This window comes from Daphnia carinata, chromosome 7 (genome assembly GCF_022539665.2).
Source record: "Daphnia carinata strain CSIRO-1 chromosome 7, CSIRO_AGI_Dcar_HiC_V3, whole genome shotgun sequence".
Classification (NCBI taxonomy): Eukaryota; Metazoa; Arthropoda; class Branchiopoda; order Diplostraca; family Daphniidae; genus Daphnia; species Daphnia carinata.
The window spans coordinates 5,058,844-5,075,328 of record NC_081337.1 but is presented as its reverse complement, the minus strand read 5'-3'; the positions used below and the strand labels follow the sequence as shown (position 1 = coordinate 5,075,328).

Sequence of the window (16,485 nt, the reverse complement as noted above, 5' to 3'; positions counted from 1 at the left end):
GCTTTTGATGAGACATCTGCAATGGAAAAGAATGTCGCATAATAAAGGCAAGAAAGACGACAACAAGGCCAATGTATTGCTGGCCGTGCAAGCCCCACCCGTCCTCGCAATCAACGTAAAAGCTGCGTCTCTACTCAACGAGATGCGCCAAAAAAAATAAAAATAAAAAATAAAGATAAAGGAAATGAATATTTTCTGTTGAAAAAGATATGATTGATTTACGAGATTGTTGTATACTGCTGCAGCCCAACCCAACGGTGTGAGAAGGGGCAAAAAAAAAAAAAAAAGAAAAAAAAGATCTTTTCTTGCGAGTCTCTGTCTGGAACTCTGGCCACGCATAGTTGCCATTGAGTTTGTGAGTGACGAGCTACTTCATCTTGGCATTGGTCGGGGACTAAACCGTTAGACGATGACATGCCACCATTTTTTTCTTTTTGTTTTTTCCCTTTTTACTTTCCAAGTGGATAAAGTAAAGCAAGTGAAAAAAAAAAAAAGCGCAGAGAAGGATGCACTTACTGCAGTTGGCCTCGTCCGCTCGGTCGCGGCAGTCGGGGTAGCCATCGCACTTTCGCCGGATGTCGATGCACGTTCCGTCCGAGCAGCGGAACTCATTGCTAGGGCATTCTATTATTTTTTTTTTTGGCCGGTCCAAAAGTCACCATCAAACAATCATTCGATCCAAATGAAATCAATAAAAAAAAAAAACAAGTGAGTATAGAAGTACATATGGATGGCGATTGTCGGACGAATAAAGATCAAAACACAAATGGAGAGAAAGACAAAATGCAATGATCAACAATCGAATCAGCGTCAACGGAATGCGTCCATTTTTGCCAATCGATCGACGACCAATCATTTCGTCTCAACCAATAAAAAAGGGACGGACGTCAACCAAAGCAAAAACCCACATCTAGTCAATACCAAAGATAAACACACACACACACACACACACATAAAAAAAATAATAAAAACACATATGAAAATAATAATGAAATCAAAAAAAAAAAAAGCAATGTCTTACGAAAAGCGCAGTCGAGTTCGTCGGACGAGTCGGCGCACTCGGCCACTCCGTTGCATCGTTGACTGTTGGCGTCGATGCAGGAGCCGTCGCCGCAGCGGAACGGGTTCGTCCACGGACATGGTGGCGTCTCACCTTCATTTGTTTTTTTTTTTTTGTTTTTTTTTTATATTTTTTGTCACCATTGAAGCGAAGGCAGGCGATGACATGAAAAGCAAAAAATCGTGAAAGCAACACATAGACACACAAAAAAATAGAAACTGAGCAGACACGTAAAGCAAAAATGGCACAACGAGGGACACGACACGAGCAGCTAAATGACCCACCTCGTAAATAGAAAAAAAAAAAAAAAGAAAAAAAAGGAAGCAATTCTAAAACGAAATCAGCTGTCAAGTGCACACTAGAGTCGAGTGGTGCAAGTCATACAACTCGGGTCCTTTTCTTCGACAGACTAACACGTTCGTTATCGTCCTGATCGCTCGCATTTTCGTTTGATGTTGGCAAACCGATTGTGTCCTACGTCAATGGCGACATCCACTGGATCGACGTCAAAATTAACATTTGATTTTTCGAGAGTCAAACAAAGAACAAGAAACAAAAGATGAAGAGTTCCGGCGCCGATTGGCTTTCTTCCAAAACACACACCGATAGGCAAAAGCTTTCCGTGCTCCGAATTCAGACGTCATATAGCCCCCAATGTCTGCAATAACTTTCATTTGGAAACATCCCGCCCCTCCTCACCCTTCGTCTTCCCTCCTCTCCTCACCAAAAAAAAAAAAAAAGGAAAAAAAAAAAATCGATCGAGAGAGTGTCTCTATTTCGTTCCAGGTCATCGAACGCAATAGAGAAAAAAAAAAAAAAAAAAAAAAAAGAACGTGGCGCATCTCAAAGAAGAAGGAAAAATTTATACAATAACATGTATGGAGTAGGATGGAATAAAAAAAAAAAATCCGGCTTTACGTTAGCCAAGTGCCAACCATCTTCGACTTTTCTTCGCAGCCAATATGGGAAAAAGCCCGTCCAAGTGGACGACGACCTAATGAATTTCGCAGCTTTTTGATTCGAGTTCAATGCGCCAGAGTGTAGGCGAAGAGTCACTTAGCAAAAACAACCTCCCCCCCCCCCCCACTACTACTACTCCTTCAACGTATGTTATTCTTTATTATACATGCGCAGCTGCTAGAACGCGGCTGCAATTTGTTTTCAAAACACAACGCCTTGTGCGTTTAAGTGTACGGTCATCTGCTACATTCAGTTGTGCTTTTCGTATGCATGGGCTCAGCGCTCCCTCAGCTAAGCGATTCGAGTGTAGGGAAATCGGACGACTGTGCTGAATGGGCAAACATGATTCCCTACCCCCCCAAAAAAACGGATACATGGGGTATTTTCCCAATGCAAAACATAGAGAGGCAAAATGCCTGCAGTCTGTCCATCAGCGAAATTCGAGTTGCCCATTGAAAAAACCCAAGTCATTCGACGGTTTCCAAATGAACGGTAAGACTTTTGGATGTCGACGGCGATGCCAAGTAGACCGATATTTGGGGATGAACAAAAAAAAAAAAAAAAAAAATGTGAAAGAGGACGAGCGGAGGGGAGAGAGGGGAAAAAACAAAAAAAACAAAAAAAAACGTACTGCAATTATCTTCGTCGCTGGCGTCGCTGCAATCGGGGTAGCCGTCGCAACGGAAATCTTTGCCGACACACGACCGATCGTCGCACTGGAATTCATCCGAACGACAAACGCCGGTCGATGAACCTGCTCCTGTAGATTCATCGACTGTCGGCGCAGACGGTGGAGCCGCTTCGGTCGGCGTCACATTCGAAGGCGTCGTCGTCCGTTCCGTCGCTACTGTCGGCCCGCATTTTTGGTTTCAACCAAAACACACAGACACACACACACAAGAGACATGACGTAGAAATTACAAAAAGACGAACGTGAGAGACAAACGAAGCTGTTAGGTCGACGACACAACACACACCAAAGAAACCGGCGCCATTCAAAACAAGAGACCATCGTCAACCTCCACCGTACAGAAAGAAAGCATTCCCCCCCCCCCCCCCCCCATTTTTTTTTTTCTAAATGCAATCATCACCTATAGGAAATGAGATGTGACTGTTTTGAAAAATTCCTGATTAAACGTTTGCTCGGCTAAATCAAAATTTACGTCGTAAAGAGCCTTTTTAAAAAAGAAACGAGTTTGACCAAAAAATTCTATCGATAATCAGAAATGAAATTTGAAACTTGATGAAGAAAGGGAACTTCATCAACGGCCTCAACAACAACAACAACAACAAAAAAAAAGAAAAAAAGAAAAAAAAAGGACGCGACCAAATTGATTAAGACGATCAAAAAAAGCCGTCAGATGCATCCGCTTTCTTTATAGTTTTGATGGGCCCTTCTCCTGCCTTCTACATGACGTAGGGTGGGGGAGGGAAAGAAAACTGTAATATAAAGCCCAAACGATTACAGCGTGACTGAACCCCCCCGCATGGCAAGAAATTCAGGTCAAGATTTTTCCGATAGAACGAACAACGGGCGCTACGTGTACATTCGAAATCGGATCCAGAACGGCATCACTTTTCTCCCCCACTGCCGTCCCCAGACTTGAACAGACTCCTCCCTTTTTTTTTTTTTTTTTCGTCTTATGCGAGCTCAAAATCCCATCACAATGCGTCATCATTACCTGACCCTATCCTTTTAGCTCTATCCCCCTACCCGTTTTATAGTTTTATAGCGGGGCGGAATAAATGAGTTCACTCACGATAAAGTCGATCGGCAAAGCTAAAAAAAAAACTGAAAACATCAACTAAGCCAACCATCACCAAATGCAAAAATGGCCCCAAGTTCGTCGAAGCGGAGGGACGTCGTCGACGCCATTAGGCAGACGCAAACGAAGATGAAAAAAAAGCGATGCTTGAAAAAAAAAATACCCTGACAGAGGTACTCGTCTGCCGCGTTGGGACACTCGATGACCATATTGCATCGGGCCGAGACGGGCAAGCAAAGGCCGTTACCGCAATGAAACAGATTGTCGGGGCAGTCTCTGTCTACATCGTTTTTGTTCGTTGTCGAGTTTGACGGTCGGTCGGCGTTGCAGCAACGTCATGCGTGTAGTCAATGACGAAAGCCCGTTGGGTTAAGCAGTCAGGCCATCAATTTTTTTCAAGCAAGAATTAAAATTCATAAGTTGCAAGGAAGGCAAAGCCACCAGAGTTATATCAGATAAAGAGAGAGGCGATGTACCGCAATCCAATTCGTCGGAACCGTCGGCGCAATCGGCGATCGAATCGCATTTTTGCCACAGTGGAATGCATTGGGCTTTGGTGGTGAAGCCACCGGCCACCAGCACCGGCCGGCCAGACGACAAACATTTGAATTGATTGCTCGGGCACAGCGAAGCTGCTGGCACATTTCAACAGGCCACGTCAAGGGTTTATCGCCATTTTCGTTAGTGTAAAAGCCATTGGATTCAAAGGGGGGAAGCATGCAAAATAATAAAAGCAAAAATGAGGCCGTTTTAGATTGGATGCCAACGTTAAGATCAGAGACGCAATTTTCATGCCAGCAAAGAGATTTGAAAGGCGTGCGACTTACGGCAGTTGGCCTCGTCCGACTGGTCCGTTGGGCAGTCCACTTTGCCATCGCATCGCAGTTGACCGTCGATGCACGAGCCGAAATCGCATTGCCATTGGTTCTTGTTGCACACTGCATCGACAAAATAACGTTTTAGATATCGAAAGAAAATCGCGTTAGCGTCAAGATGGCCGCTGGTTCCATTCGCTAACGCTTACAGAAATGCAATTTGCCCAAGCAATTTGACAAACACGAGATTTTGCTTCGTGATTAATCTACGCTCTCATGAACTTGCAATTATTATTTGTCAAATGAAGAATATCAATGGAAAATGCAACGTGATTAAATGATGACGCTACTAGGCATGTTGTTAACCATCGTGATTCTCTGCACACACATGTCCCATTTCTTTGTGGGTTGGTAGCGGGACAGACATGGCGGAAAGGGCACATCATTTTTTTTTTTTTTTTTTTTAAACAACAACAATTTAAAAAAAAAACAAACAAGAAAATGAATTGTCACTTACGACATCCAATTTCGTCGCTACCATCCCGACAGTCGTCTCTTCCATCGCAGCGCAGAGCGATGGCGATGCAAGTCTTGTCCCTCTTGCACTGAAACTCGCCGGCCTGGCACGGCTCGGGTCCTGAAAAAATACAAACGTTGACGTCATTTCTGCTCCATCACATCAAATTCAATCCATCATTAAAACCATGAAATTTTAGTTTAGTTTTTAATTACAATGCAATTCATGCACAAGCTTCTGTTTGTCTTCCTCGAATGCACAGCCAAAAAAGGACGAGTTTAGCAGCTCATCCACATTCAGTTTACAAACGAAAACGGGCAAAAATAAACTCACCCGTTCCAGCCGTTTTTTTTTTTTAAAAAGCTGCGGCCACACAAAAAAACATGTACACACACACACAACAGAAACGTACCTGGAGCTGGTGGTTGAGGGCAATTCAACTCGTCGGAAAAATCGGGGCAATCGGCCCGGCTATCGCACAGCAGCGAGGCATCACTCAGGCACGTCGTTCCATCAGCACATTGAAAGCCTTGGCAAACCGCCGGTGTAGGTGGCGGTTCTGAATTTTGGATGCAGGAGCCATGCCATCATTTGTTTTGTTTGTTTTGTTTTTTTTTCGGGTAGGGGAGGTTTTATTTATTGTTTTAAGGAAGGTGTTAATTCCAACGACAGTAGACAAACAAGCAACATCACGAGTCAAACAACGGACACGCTCTTATTTCTGGCCGCCCTTTTTCTTTTTTTATTGTTTTGTTTTTGTTTTCGAGCGTGTGTGTGAGTGTGTGTGTGTGTATGGCCAGAAATAAGATAAGAGACATAAAGCGTCTTTGCTTAGCAACGTCAGTTTCCGCAGGCAGTCCGCATCAAATGCAAATGGTGACTTACCAAATGAACAGTTTTCTTCGTCTTCTTTATCGGGACAGTCGGCGTACTTGTCGCACACCTGATCGTTGGAGATGCATTGGTTGTTTCGACACTTGAACTCGCCACTTTGGCATTCTACGGGGATTTAGACAAAACAAAATAAGATAACGCTGTAGCGCCGGGCCATAAAATACCGCCTTTGCAAACACACACGAACAACAAGTTGAGTGTACAAACAAAACAAAAATAAAATATACTACCTCCAATTAGCTTGGCATTGCGGCCATTTTTGCGACCTTTCTGAGCCAGAACGGCCGACGACAACGTCACCACCACAATCACGCACAAGGCAAACGAGCCAAATGCCGTTTTCATCGTGTCCACCAAACGCAAAAAAATTCTCTTTCTTCTTTTTGTTTAATTGAACGTTTTGGAAATGTGAAGAAACGACACGAGAATGGACCAACTGACTGCACGTCCGTTTTAATAATAATTCAGTCAAGTCAGCCGACGTGCACAAAAACTGGGCCACCACAAAAAAACAAAAAACAAATGGGGTGGGGGAGAATTTTGTTGGATTGGATCACAACAAACAAGAAACGCACGGCTGCAGTTCAAGAGCAGTGGCGAGCGCGGAATTAAATTTCTCGCCCGTCCGCGTCTCGTTCAAACCGAATCCGATCAGAAATGTAAATGGATGCGGAACGCAGAGGCTAAAAACAAAAAAAAAACGACGAGTTCAACCGCTCCCCTACCAAAACTGACTGCAACAGCAAAATGCAACGCTTTGAAACAAAACAAAAACAAAAAATTCGTGATAATTTTTCTCGAGAGTCGGATGATAAAGCCACGACCGATGGAACGATGAAAAGCCGCTGAAAAAAAACGAAAAAAAAAAAACGCAACTGACGCCAAAGATTAGGCCGGATCACGCGTGATTCCCATGTTTCTGTGCCGAGCATAAACAAAGAAAGAAAAGTTGATTGGCTGACGAAAGGCCGATCACGAACAATCACGAATCATAAGCGCAAGAGTAAAAGGGAAACGAAGGAAAACTAGGGGCCAAATTGTTGTTGGCTAACGCACTGGGGGGGCCTCAATTGCGTCCCATTACGAACCAACAACAACAACAACAGCGTTGTATGCGCTTCCTTTTGTTGAACGTTTTGCGTCCCTCCTTTTTTTTCTGCCCCGAGGAGGGGGATCCTTGCCGTTGCTTGCGGTCTAGCGTTCAACCACCAACAGGGAAATCATCATTCAATAATACATCATCCCCTTTGTTTTTATTCGTTTGCCCGTGCACAACGGCAATCGAACGAAAGTCTACAGCGAAAGGGGTGCACAATTTTGATTTTACAGCGATAAGTTTTTAAGGGGCGGCACAATTCACTACACACGACTGAGATTGAGGTCAGACACGATCGGATGCCTTAACACCTTTAGCTTTTGTGTACGAGCCGAACGAAATTGTGAATCGACACGATAGAGGAGGAGGAAGAAGAAGAAGAAGAGGGGAGCAAACCGGAGCTGGAGACGGTCAGAGTCGGACTGATGAGTGGATTGATGAACGCAGCCGAGCACCAACCCGCCCTTTTTTTTTCTTCTTCTTCTTCTTCCTTCTTTGATTTCGGCAAGGCAACAACTTCTTTTGCTGCTGCGCATCGCCTATGCATCAACTGCTACTTCATTTCGACCAGTATCCATAGTCGATTGCATCGAATATTTATTAGACACTTGTCCCCGTTGTGCTCCATTACAACGAGCTTCTTCACGCTGAGATTTCTTTCTTTTTTCTTTTTTTTATATATATTTGTCCTTTATTTCATGTTCCTTTATTTTTCTGTCTAACTCTTTTGCGTTTTTCTTTTCCGGCTGGATGATGACATCCGAAGCCTTTGTACGTCACACGTATAAAAGAAAAAAAGGAAAAAAGAAAAAGAATATAGAAGAAAAGAGCGTTGGCAACAGCGACTTGAAATCCTTGGGCAAATAATAAGAGAAAAGAGTTAAACTGCCTGACGATTTCTCAGTTGCAGCCAGTGGGACAACATCATCAACCACGTTACGAATCACTAGAGAAAAAAAAAAGACCCTACAACGTGTGTAGAGAAACCCTACGTACGTACACACACAACCCATTTTCTTTTCTTTTTTCAACGGTGTGTGTGTGTGTGAGGTGAGAGCGCACGAACGGTGGGAAGACGCCCTTTATGCGTTTGCGTCTTCATTTCGCCGACTCATTGCGGTGCGCATTCCACACATTTCGTGTCTTCGTGACATTTGGCTCGTCCGTGGAATCTTTTGTCAAAAGTTTTTCGTTCAGGGATGAGGCACCGACCCACATTTAGAACGTGAACTTGTTGCCAGCCCCCCCAAAAAAAAATTTCTAATTTCGGCAGGTAAAAAAAAAAAACAAAAGAAAAAACAAAAATGGAAACATTGGAAAAGACCTTTGACCGGCGTCTATGGCACCGAGGAAACAAAAGGGCAATCAAAAAGGGGAAAAGCGGATGTCTAATTTCCATGGAAATGACTGACGTCAACGACGGGCATCAGGTGACGAGACAGAGCGACTCAGACGCACCGCCAGATGACGTTACATTCTCACTTTGGCAGCCGCTTTGTCGTCAATGTTTTTTCCACACATTTCAATCAGGACCAATAAAAAACGAAAATCGAGAGACTTACCAATGACGGGGCAATCGCTTTCATCCCCTCCATCCAAACAATCGGCACGGCCATCACAAAAGACGGTGAAGGGCAGGCATCGGCCATCGCAGCTGAACTGGTCCTGAGGGCAACCTTTGTGTCAATGCGCAAAAGAGAAAACATTACAAACACGAGGAAACGGGACGTGCTAATCAATCAGCTATTAAAAAGTCGTTTCTATCAAAAAAAAAAAAAAAATATGAGCCGGACATGATACGATAACGAAACAAAGTCATCCATCATCGTTTCATACAAATGATTACGTTGACCCTCTCAAACGGAAATCGGCTGATGTAAACAAATTCCATCTGCCATCGGCGAGGACTCGATCATTCATTTGACCAACCCCATCGTCCCCAGTCGTTGTTGTCCAGCACACACACTACCCTTTCTTTCTTTCTTTCTTTTTCTTTATCTCTGCTTGACCTATGAGTCATTTGCGCACACAGTGCAGTCCAAAAAGGAAACGGAAATATTCGTGAGCGCAAAAATGTCGTCTATCCACGTTGAGATGATGGCATCATTGGCCCATTCTCTTTTTGAAAACAAAAAAGGTGCGTCCGGTTTCACACCCACGTACACCATTTCCTTACTTGCATTTGACAACTCTTTAAACGTATTATTTCATTCAGAATTATTCATAACTTTCTCTTTCATCTTAAAAAAAAAAAAAAAGAAATGGAAAAAAAATTTTAATTTTCGAATTACCAGTTGGCAGGGGAGCCTCTGTAGTTGTCGTTGTTGTTGGGGCCAATGTCGTTGTTGTTGTTGTTGTTGTTGTTGTTGTTGTTGTGGGAGTGGTTGGGGCTGCTGTGGGAGGTGGAGCCGGAGGGCTGGTGCTCGTCACTAAAATGGGACAATTCTCTTCGTCGTCGCCTTCTGGACATTTGACAATTCCATCGCATTGATGTTCCTCGCAATAGAATTGATTGTTCAATCCTCGGCATTTCGATTTGATGTCACCGCGGCAATCCAATTCTTCTGGCTCAGGTTGGCCGGGTTGAGATAGCGGCCCTGTTTCAATTAAAAAAAAAACAACGTTGTGTTCCAATTAGTTGCAACATTCACTAACTAATTGCATCGAAAAGATGAACACATTTCAAAAGGCATTTCAAAAAAAAAAAGAAAAAGAAAAAAGGTGCGGATGTCCTGCCCATTGTGGGCCCAGCTGGATCGTGTTGCTCTTGTTAAGTGTATTGAAACAAGCCGGGACGGGTGTTCCTCTCTGTCAACACTAACAAATCGCCTGTCCATCTTTTTTTTTTCTTTTTCATTACATTATCGAGAGGCTTGAGATAAAACCCAAATTTTCTTTCGTTTTCTTTTTTTTCTTTCTTTTTTTCGAGGGGACCATGCGCGTTCTACGAAATGGCTGCATTCCCCCCTATTTCTTTTATGTTCATCCCTTCAGCCTTTTCCATTTTCATCCTGACGTGTTGTTTATGATCACGTCTACGGACCATCGTTGAGTGATGAAACTCGAGATGATTACAATCAAACCAGCCTTCCCCCCCCCAAAAAAAAAAAATAAAAATAAACAAATTCAAAAGATACAACAAGAAAAGGTTCGAATGGGAGGAGGACGATGAAGGAATGATGAAGAGATATTACTCTTCCAAAAACAACAACAACAAAAAAAGAGCCATTCCAACGCCCACCATTGTCCGTTTTTTTTTTTTTATCGATATCTAAAAACACATCAAACAAAAAAAAAAAAAAAAATTTGAAAAAAAAACAAAAGATGAAGAAAATGACTTACCGCATCCATCCTCATCCGATCCGTCTTGGCAATCTTCGGTGCCGTCACAACGCTGATCTAAACGAACGCATTCGCCACCCGATTTACATGGAACGTCACAATCTTCCGTAAGTTCGGGATCTTCGGGATCTATGGGACTAATCGACGGCCCTAGATCAATCAACAACATTGGCCGGTTATTAAAAAAAACAAAAACAAATAAGAGTCGGGATTACCAGTGACGGGCCGGAACGTGAATCCTTCGCTTTCCACGAAAAATGAACCAACTTGGCCGTTTCGGATGGCCGAACGCAGCGTCTCTTCGATTATCTTCTCTTCGTCGAAATCTTGCGATTCAACGTCAAAGTTGACTTTCGTTAGCGACAATTGGCTCGTCCGCCTTTCAATTTGTTCAATATTTATTAGTTAAATTTTAAATTTAAAAAAAAAAAAAAAAAAAAAAAAATAAAATAAAATAGGAAGACTTACTCGAATGTTTGAACGGTGGCCGTCTGAGTACCGGGCACGGTTTGATAAATTTGTTCAATGGCCGTATTGAAACGTTCAGACACATCAGTGAAATCATCGCTGAATCGATCGCCCAACTCTTCGTTGTAAGGCTCTTGAATGAGCAACGAGCATCGATACACCTCTGCATTTATGCAATGGCATTAATCATCAATTCATTTGATTTGTTTTTGTTTTTTGTTTTCAGAATCCAAAAAAAAACAGCAAAAAAATGAAACTTACTGCGAGTGCCGGGAGTTGTGCTACCACTTTGAGGTGGAGGAACAACCGGGCCACTTCCTGAGCCCGATCCATCGGCCAGCATATCTTCGTCATCGGCCAGAATTTCCACAGCCATCGGTTTGACTTTGCTGTTTCGTTTCGTGTGCTTCTTCTTGGCCGGTTCGGCGCGCTCCATTTTATTTTTGCCAGCCTTCAGGACGTGATGGCCGCCATGATGTTTCTTCATCTGGTCTTCTTCGTGGTGCGATTTCTTCGTCTTGTGATGGCCAGTCCAAAGGCCTTTGGCCGCCAATTTGCTGCCATTGCCCGACTGACGATGTCGTCCGTGTCCTCGTTCCTCCAACGACGGCGGAGGTTCACGTTTCACGCGCCTGTTGGCCACCAGCGAAGACGTTCCAGCATCTGATAAAATGTCTTCATCGAAAACCAAGTCGCTATCGTCCTGTAAACGAAACGTCTTTTCATTAGTTCCACGTCAATTAAAAACATGTCGGTGTGCCAAACAAAAGAGAGAACGACCGTGTACTACAACGTTGTTTTACATGCTAGTCAACTATGTCTCGATTGTTGATCCGCTCGCTTTTGGTAGCCGGCCAAGAGCGCGGGCCAACATCTTCAATCTTTCTTTTCTTTTTTTTTTTTTTTTTTTGCCATCCTCGACGTCTCACTTCCCTTTTTTTTTTCTTTTTTTTTTTATGCTAGTCTGTGTTTGGCTTTTTTCTACGAACTCGACTACGCAGCCATTTTTTTTTAAGGTTCCGTTCTCGGTGGAAGATGGACCGATACGCCGGGAGGAGATGAAGAAAAAGAGTTGCAAGATATCGATCGTAAAGAGGCAAAGGAAGAGGAAGGAGCCACGTCAGGACTTGTACTTTATATGGGAGTCTAGAAAAAGGATGGCGGAAGAAAGAAAAAAAAAAAAAAACAAACAAAAAAAATGCTGGAACTCGTGTCTGCAAACTCTCAGCTGAGAAACATTTCACGCAATTGCCTTTTGCTTTTCTTTTCGTTTTTCATCCATTTTCTTCATTGCATCTGCTTTTATCGCCCACTCCTCTCTCGGCTGGCCGTATCTATTTAGCAATGGCAGAGCATCTCGAGAGGCCAAGTCTTTTCGCCACGATAACACAAATGGCCCAAACATGCGCCTATTAGATCAACACACACACACAGAAACGTTTCCCCCCCCCCCTCCTTCAATTCAGTCATCAAAAACGCGCATTCGACTATTTATTGACTTGACTTATTCCAAAAGATTTCGCATCGCTACACGACTCGAGTGGAGAGAGAAAAAAAAAAAAAGCGTTGGCGACGAATGGAGCCGATCCATCAAAGTGACGCGCAATGGCCAAGAAAAAATAAAAACAAAATGATGAGGGAATATGCGTCGAACAAGGAGCCAATAAAAAGAAAAATATACATGAGGCGTTTCGAGTGTTGAGCGCATTATCTCCTCGACAGAATTTTATTCATTGATTCAAAATAGCAAATTTTCTCGGTGCATTTTTCAATGATTCCGCTCCTATTTTCAAGCTCACACGCATCGTGAATTTACAAGCAGCTATGCAAAAAGGTTCCGTTCGCACTTGACGTCCAATCATAAAGCGCTTCCATTGAAATTAGAGATTTGCACTACAACTGTTTAATAGATCCGGATAAAGTTCTTGTTTTAATAGAGCATTTTTTTTTTTTTTTAGGAAAAAAGGGCATGACTTCCTTTCTCGCCCACTCATCGACGTCACGAACAAGAGGGTGGAGTCTATTGGACTCGATGCCAACTTTTTTTTGTTTTGTTTTGTTTTAAATGTCAGACCATCCAACCTCGAAATTGGGCGCCAACAACGTGATCAAAAATCAAACCAAAAAAGAGATTTGCTCATCGGATGCGACTTTTTTCAGGGTTACTTCAAATCTGGTCATTGAACAAAGAAAGGGGCGGCCCTTAGGCGTTGCACCTCCGGACAGAGGGAAAAGAGAAAAGGGTCAATATTGACGCTGTGACTTGGTTGTACGGGCCAGTTGGAACGACCGAGACAAACAACACACAAGTCAACAAAGCCAAAAAGAAAAGAGAGACGGACAACATTTGGTTTTCAATGCGGGCGGGCAACACCAAAGTGACCAATGAAATTGAATTGTCGTTAATATCACGTTCAAAACGCATTTAATAAAAAAAAAAAAAAAAAAAAATTTTTTATTACGAGTTGCCACTGTGTGCAAACTATAAGAATCGAAATTGAAAAAGCTGGCCAAGAAAAGTCTTTGTTTACATACTCAAGTGCCCTCCACTTGTACAACTGCTCACCAAGTGCTGAGAACTAAAAAGCCATTTTCAAATAAGATGGGGAAGAGGAAAGAAAAGAAGACGGCACTTGAAACGTTTGTCGCACATATGATTCGCATCCAGTGCAAAGTGTCGGACGTAAGAGCTGCTATGCAAAAGAAGAGTACGTTGGTCAATAAAACTCTGTGTGTGTGTGTGTGTGTGTGTGTGTTTGCAGTTGACACGCACATTCAAATTGCATTCGCCAGACAAACAAATGTCGACGGCTATTCACTTTGTTTATCGAAAAAAAAAAAAGTGCCGTCTTGAAAAATGTAGGCGACCGGTGAGCAACGCCATCTAGCGACCGCGCCTGACATGAAACTGGGCAATGGACCACCACAGTCGTTTTTAAAGAATAGACCGATAACAAAAACTGCACCCCAACCACGATGTTTCTGAATAAACTCAAAGGAATAGAGTAGAATCACCTTCCTGCATATAAAAAGGTATGGCTTTTGTAGATTGTGTCAACTTCCTGCTCAAGTGGAACGAAACTATCCGGTCAGGTCGGACCAGATGTTTCTTTTGATTGCTGGACGTCATCCGCACAACCCCCCCATTCACGTTGAAGCTAATATACTACTAGCCTATTCTTTAAAATCGAAATAAAAAAAAAAAAAGGGACATGACGCATAAGTTAAAGTAAAGAAGAGGGTCAAAAGAAGAGTTTGATTTGTGTGATGCTGGTTGGTTGGCTCCTATAGAACACGAAACAGTATACACCTAACGGGATACGTGTCGTGTAGCACGGCCGTTTCATCGTTTTTTATTTTTTTTTCCACCGCACACAAAAAAAAAAAATATTGTAGAAGAGGAAGGATTTAAAAAAAAAAAAAGGAATGACGTAAGTCTATACCTATTTGTCGGCCTCTCTCTTCTTTCAGGCAAAAGATCTGTGTGTGTGTGTGTTGCACTGTGTGTGCTTTTTTGGCCGGCCATTGCTTCGTCATCAATACGATACTCCGATACGTACATAAACCTTAACCAGCCGTGTGTTATTACACCGGCCAGCGCCACAGGAGGGGTCCAAACTCGAAGCTTTTTTTCTTTTTTTTTATTATTATTATTTTTTTTTAGGAAAAGAAGGCGCCATTATGCCGACTAAAAAAATGCTGGTCTATGGGTTGTCGTATTTTTTGAAAAAAATAAAATAAAATAAAATATAGAAAACGCTGTGACAAGAGGCCGACTGACCAGTCCCTAAATAAGAAGGGCGATAACGTCGGGTGGGCAAATAAAGCCAACTGGGTGGTGTAAGGTCTCAACGAACGTTTTGCCCATTGAAAAAGATGGTCGAACCCGCCCGTTTTATGTCGTTACAAACAGCTTTTTTTTTAAGGACAAGAAATAAGTGGCGATGATGTTGTGATAAAGTAAAAAATATTTTTAAAAATTCTTGTTTTAAAGGGATTGTCTTTTGAGTGTTTTAGTCGAAAGGGAATCTGATACGAAAACAAACAAAAAAGGCGCAATTAAAAAAGGGTGGACACGAACACAATCAGAAAGGGAATAAAACGCCATTAACAATCAATCGTAGGACACGTTTAGCCGTTTATGAAATGAGTCGACATTTTTTTTTTTTTTCTCTCTCTCCAAAAATGATGGCCTTTTGCGGAGTGCTAATTTTCAAAAGTCTTTTTATTGTTTGATTAGCGCTTTTTCTTTTGATTTGTTTCAAGGAAGAAAAATGGTTGGATGATGACGTCGTCTGCCGCCATCAGAAATTTCTTTTTTGGTTCGAGATAAGAAAGTCGACTTGGAACGACGAAAGTTTCAAAAACTATCGAAAAAGAAAAGATAACGACACGTACACAAAGTCACTGGCTGTGGGAAGACACTTGTGATACGGCATTTACAATCATTCAAAAAAAAATATATATACAACGTCCAGGTCAATTCAAAATGCAAAGCGACGCTCATCTCGGTACATGACCTTCTTCTTAAAAAAGAAAAATGAAACGATGAGGGCAAAATGACGTGATGTCCTTACTAATGCGTCACTTGCAATCGCCGGTTAGGCCGCGTACCAGCGGCGTGCAGAGACGATGGAAGGAAACGAGTCGATCCTTTTAAGGCATCGAATGCGACGAGAGCGAAAAAAAAAAAAAGACGTGAAAATACCGTGATGATGAACGACATCAACAACGTGAAACCCGAGGCTGTGTACGTCATTTGTCACGAAAACCCGCACGATATCTGGCATGCATATACGGACGGGATCACCCAGCAACAAGTTTTGGAACATGAGGGGGGGGGAAAAATATTTGTACACTGTATATATGCGTCCATGACGATGTGATGAATAATGAATGAATAGCATTCGAAAATGGCGTTCATGACGAATGTCATTCAACAACGTGTGTAAATAGAATGTCGAAATTGCTTTTGAAAAGTACAGTAAAAATGTTTTTAGCGGCAATGGCGAGAGAAAGCAGAATTTTTTTTGTTTTCCTCTTTACGGATCGTTCCTCGAACACAAAAAAAACAACACTTTGTTTATCCTCTTTCTTTAAAAATGTGAGTATGCAAATCAAGTTTTTTGAGCTCTCTCTCTCTTGTTTCAAGGATTGCCTAAAAACTGATTCCTGGTAGCCTCTGAAAAATGTTTAAACAGAATCAACAAGTTTTCTATTGTCCTCCGACGTTTCGCAATCTTTCCTACCACAAAGAGAAAACGAGAAAAATGTTTTTTTGTCGTCTCTCTTTAAGTGTTTTATTTTATTTTTTTTTTCCCTTTTTGTAAGACCCAGGCGGTCCAACGTCATTTTTTTTTTTTTTTTTTTTTTACCTCTCCTTATATACACGAAAACAACATCATTTGCATCTACAGCGTCATACGAGAAACTATTTAAAAAAGATGGTGTTCCGCTCCTGGCATTCATACACCTTTTATTATTCCGTCCATTTTTATCTCTATTTCTTGATAATACACACGAAAAAAAAAAAAAAATGGACGTGTGTGACCCTGAGGCGGAGAATG

The 16,485-nt window shown here is 42.3% G+C and overlaps 1 protein-coding gene across 1 annotated transcript in view; it reads right to left on the bottom strand.

Annotated features, from left to right (window-relative positions):
• LOC130699233 (basement membrane-specific heparan sulfate proteoglycan core protein-like) overlaps positions 1-16,485 on the bottom strand; it is a 43,639-nt gene that overhangs the window by 21,822 nt on the left and 5,332 nt on the right. The window contains exons 3-15 of the mRNA XM_057521540.2: positions 11,180-11,621; positions 10,919-11,081; positions 10,666-10,829; positions 10,451-10,600; positions 9,400-9,705; positions 8,671-8,784; positions 6,004-6,117; positions 5,531-5,677; positions 5,119-5,238; positions 4,614-4,724; positions 2,652-2,867; positions 1,022-1,153; positions 517-624 (exon numbers count right to left, since the gene is read on the bottom strand). Of these exons, the coding sequence (XP_057377523.1) occupies positions 517-624; positions 1,022-1,153; positions 2,652-2,867; positions 4,614-4,724; positions 5,119-5,238; positions 5,531-5,677; positions 6,004-6,117; positions 8,671-8,784; positions 9,400-9,705; positions 10,451-10,600; positions 10,666-10,829; positions 10,919-11,081; positions 11,180-11,621 (2,287 nt within the window). The remainder of the gene's footprint in view (positions 1-516; positions 625-1,021; positions 1,154-2,651; positions 2,868-4,613; positions 4,725-5,118; positions 5,239-5,530; positions 5,678-6,003; positions 6,118-8,670; positions 8,785-9,399; positions 9,706-10,450; positions 10,601-10,665; positions 10,830-10,918; positions 11,082-11,179; positions 11,622-16,485) is intronic.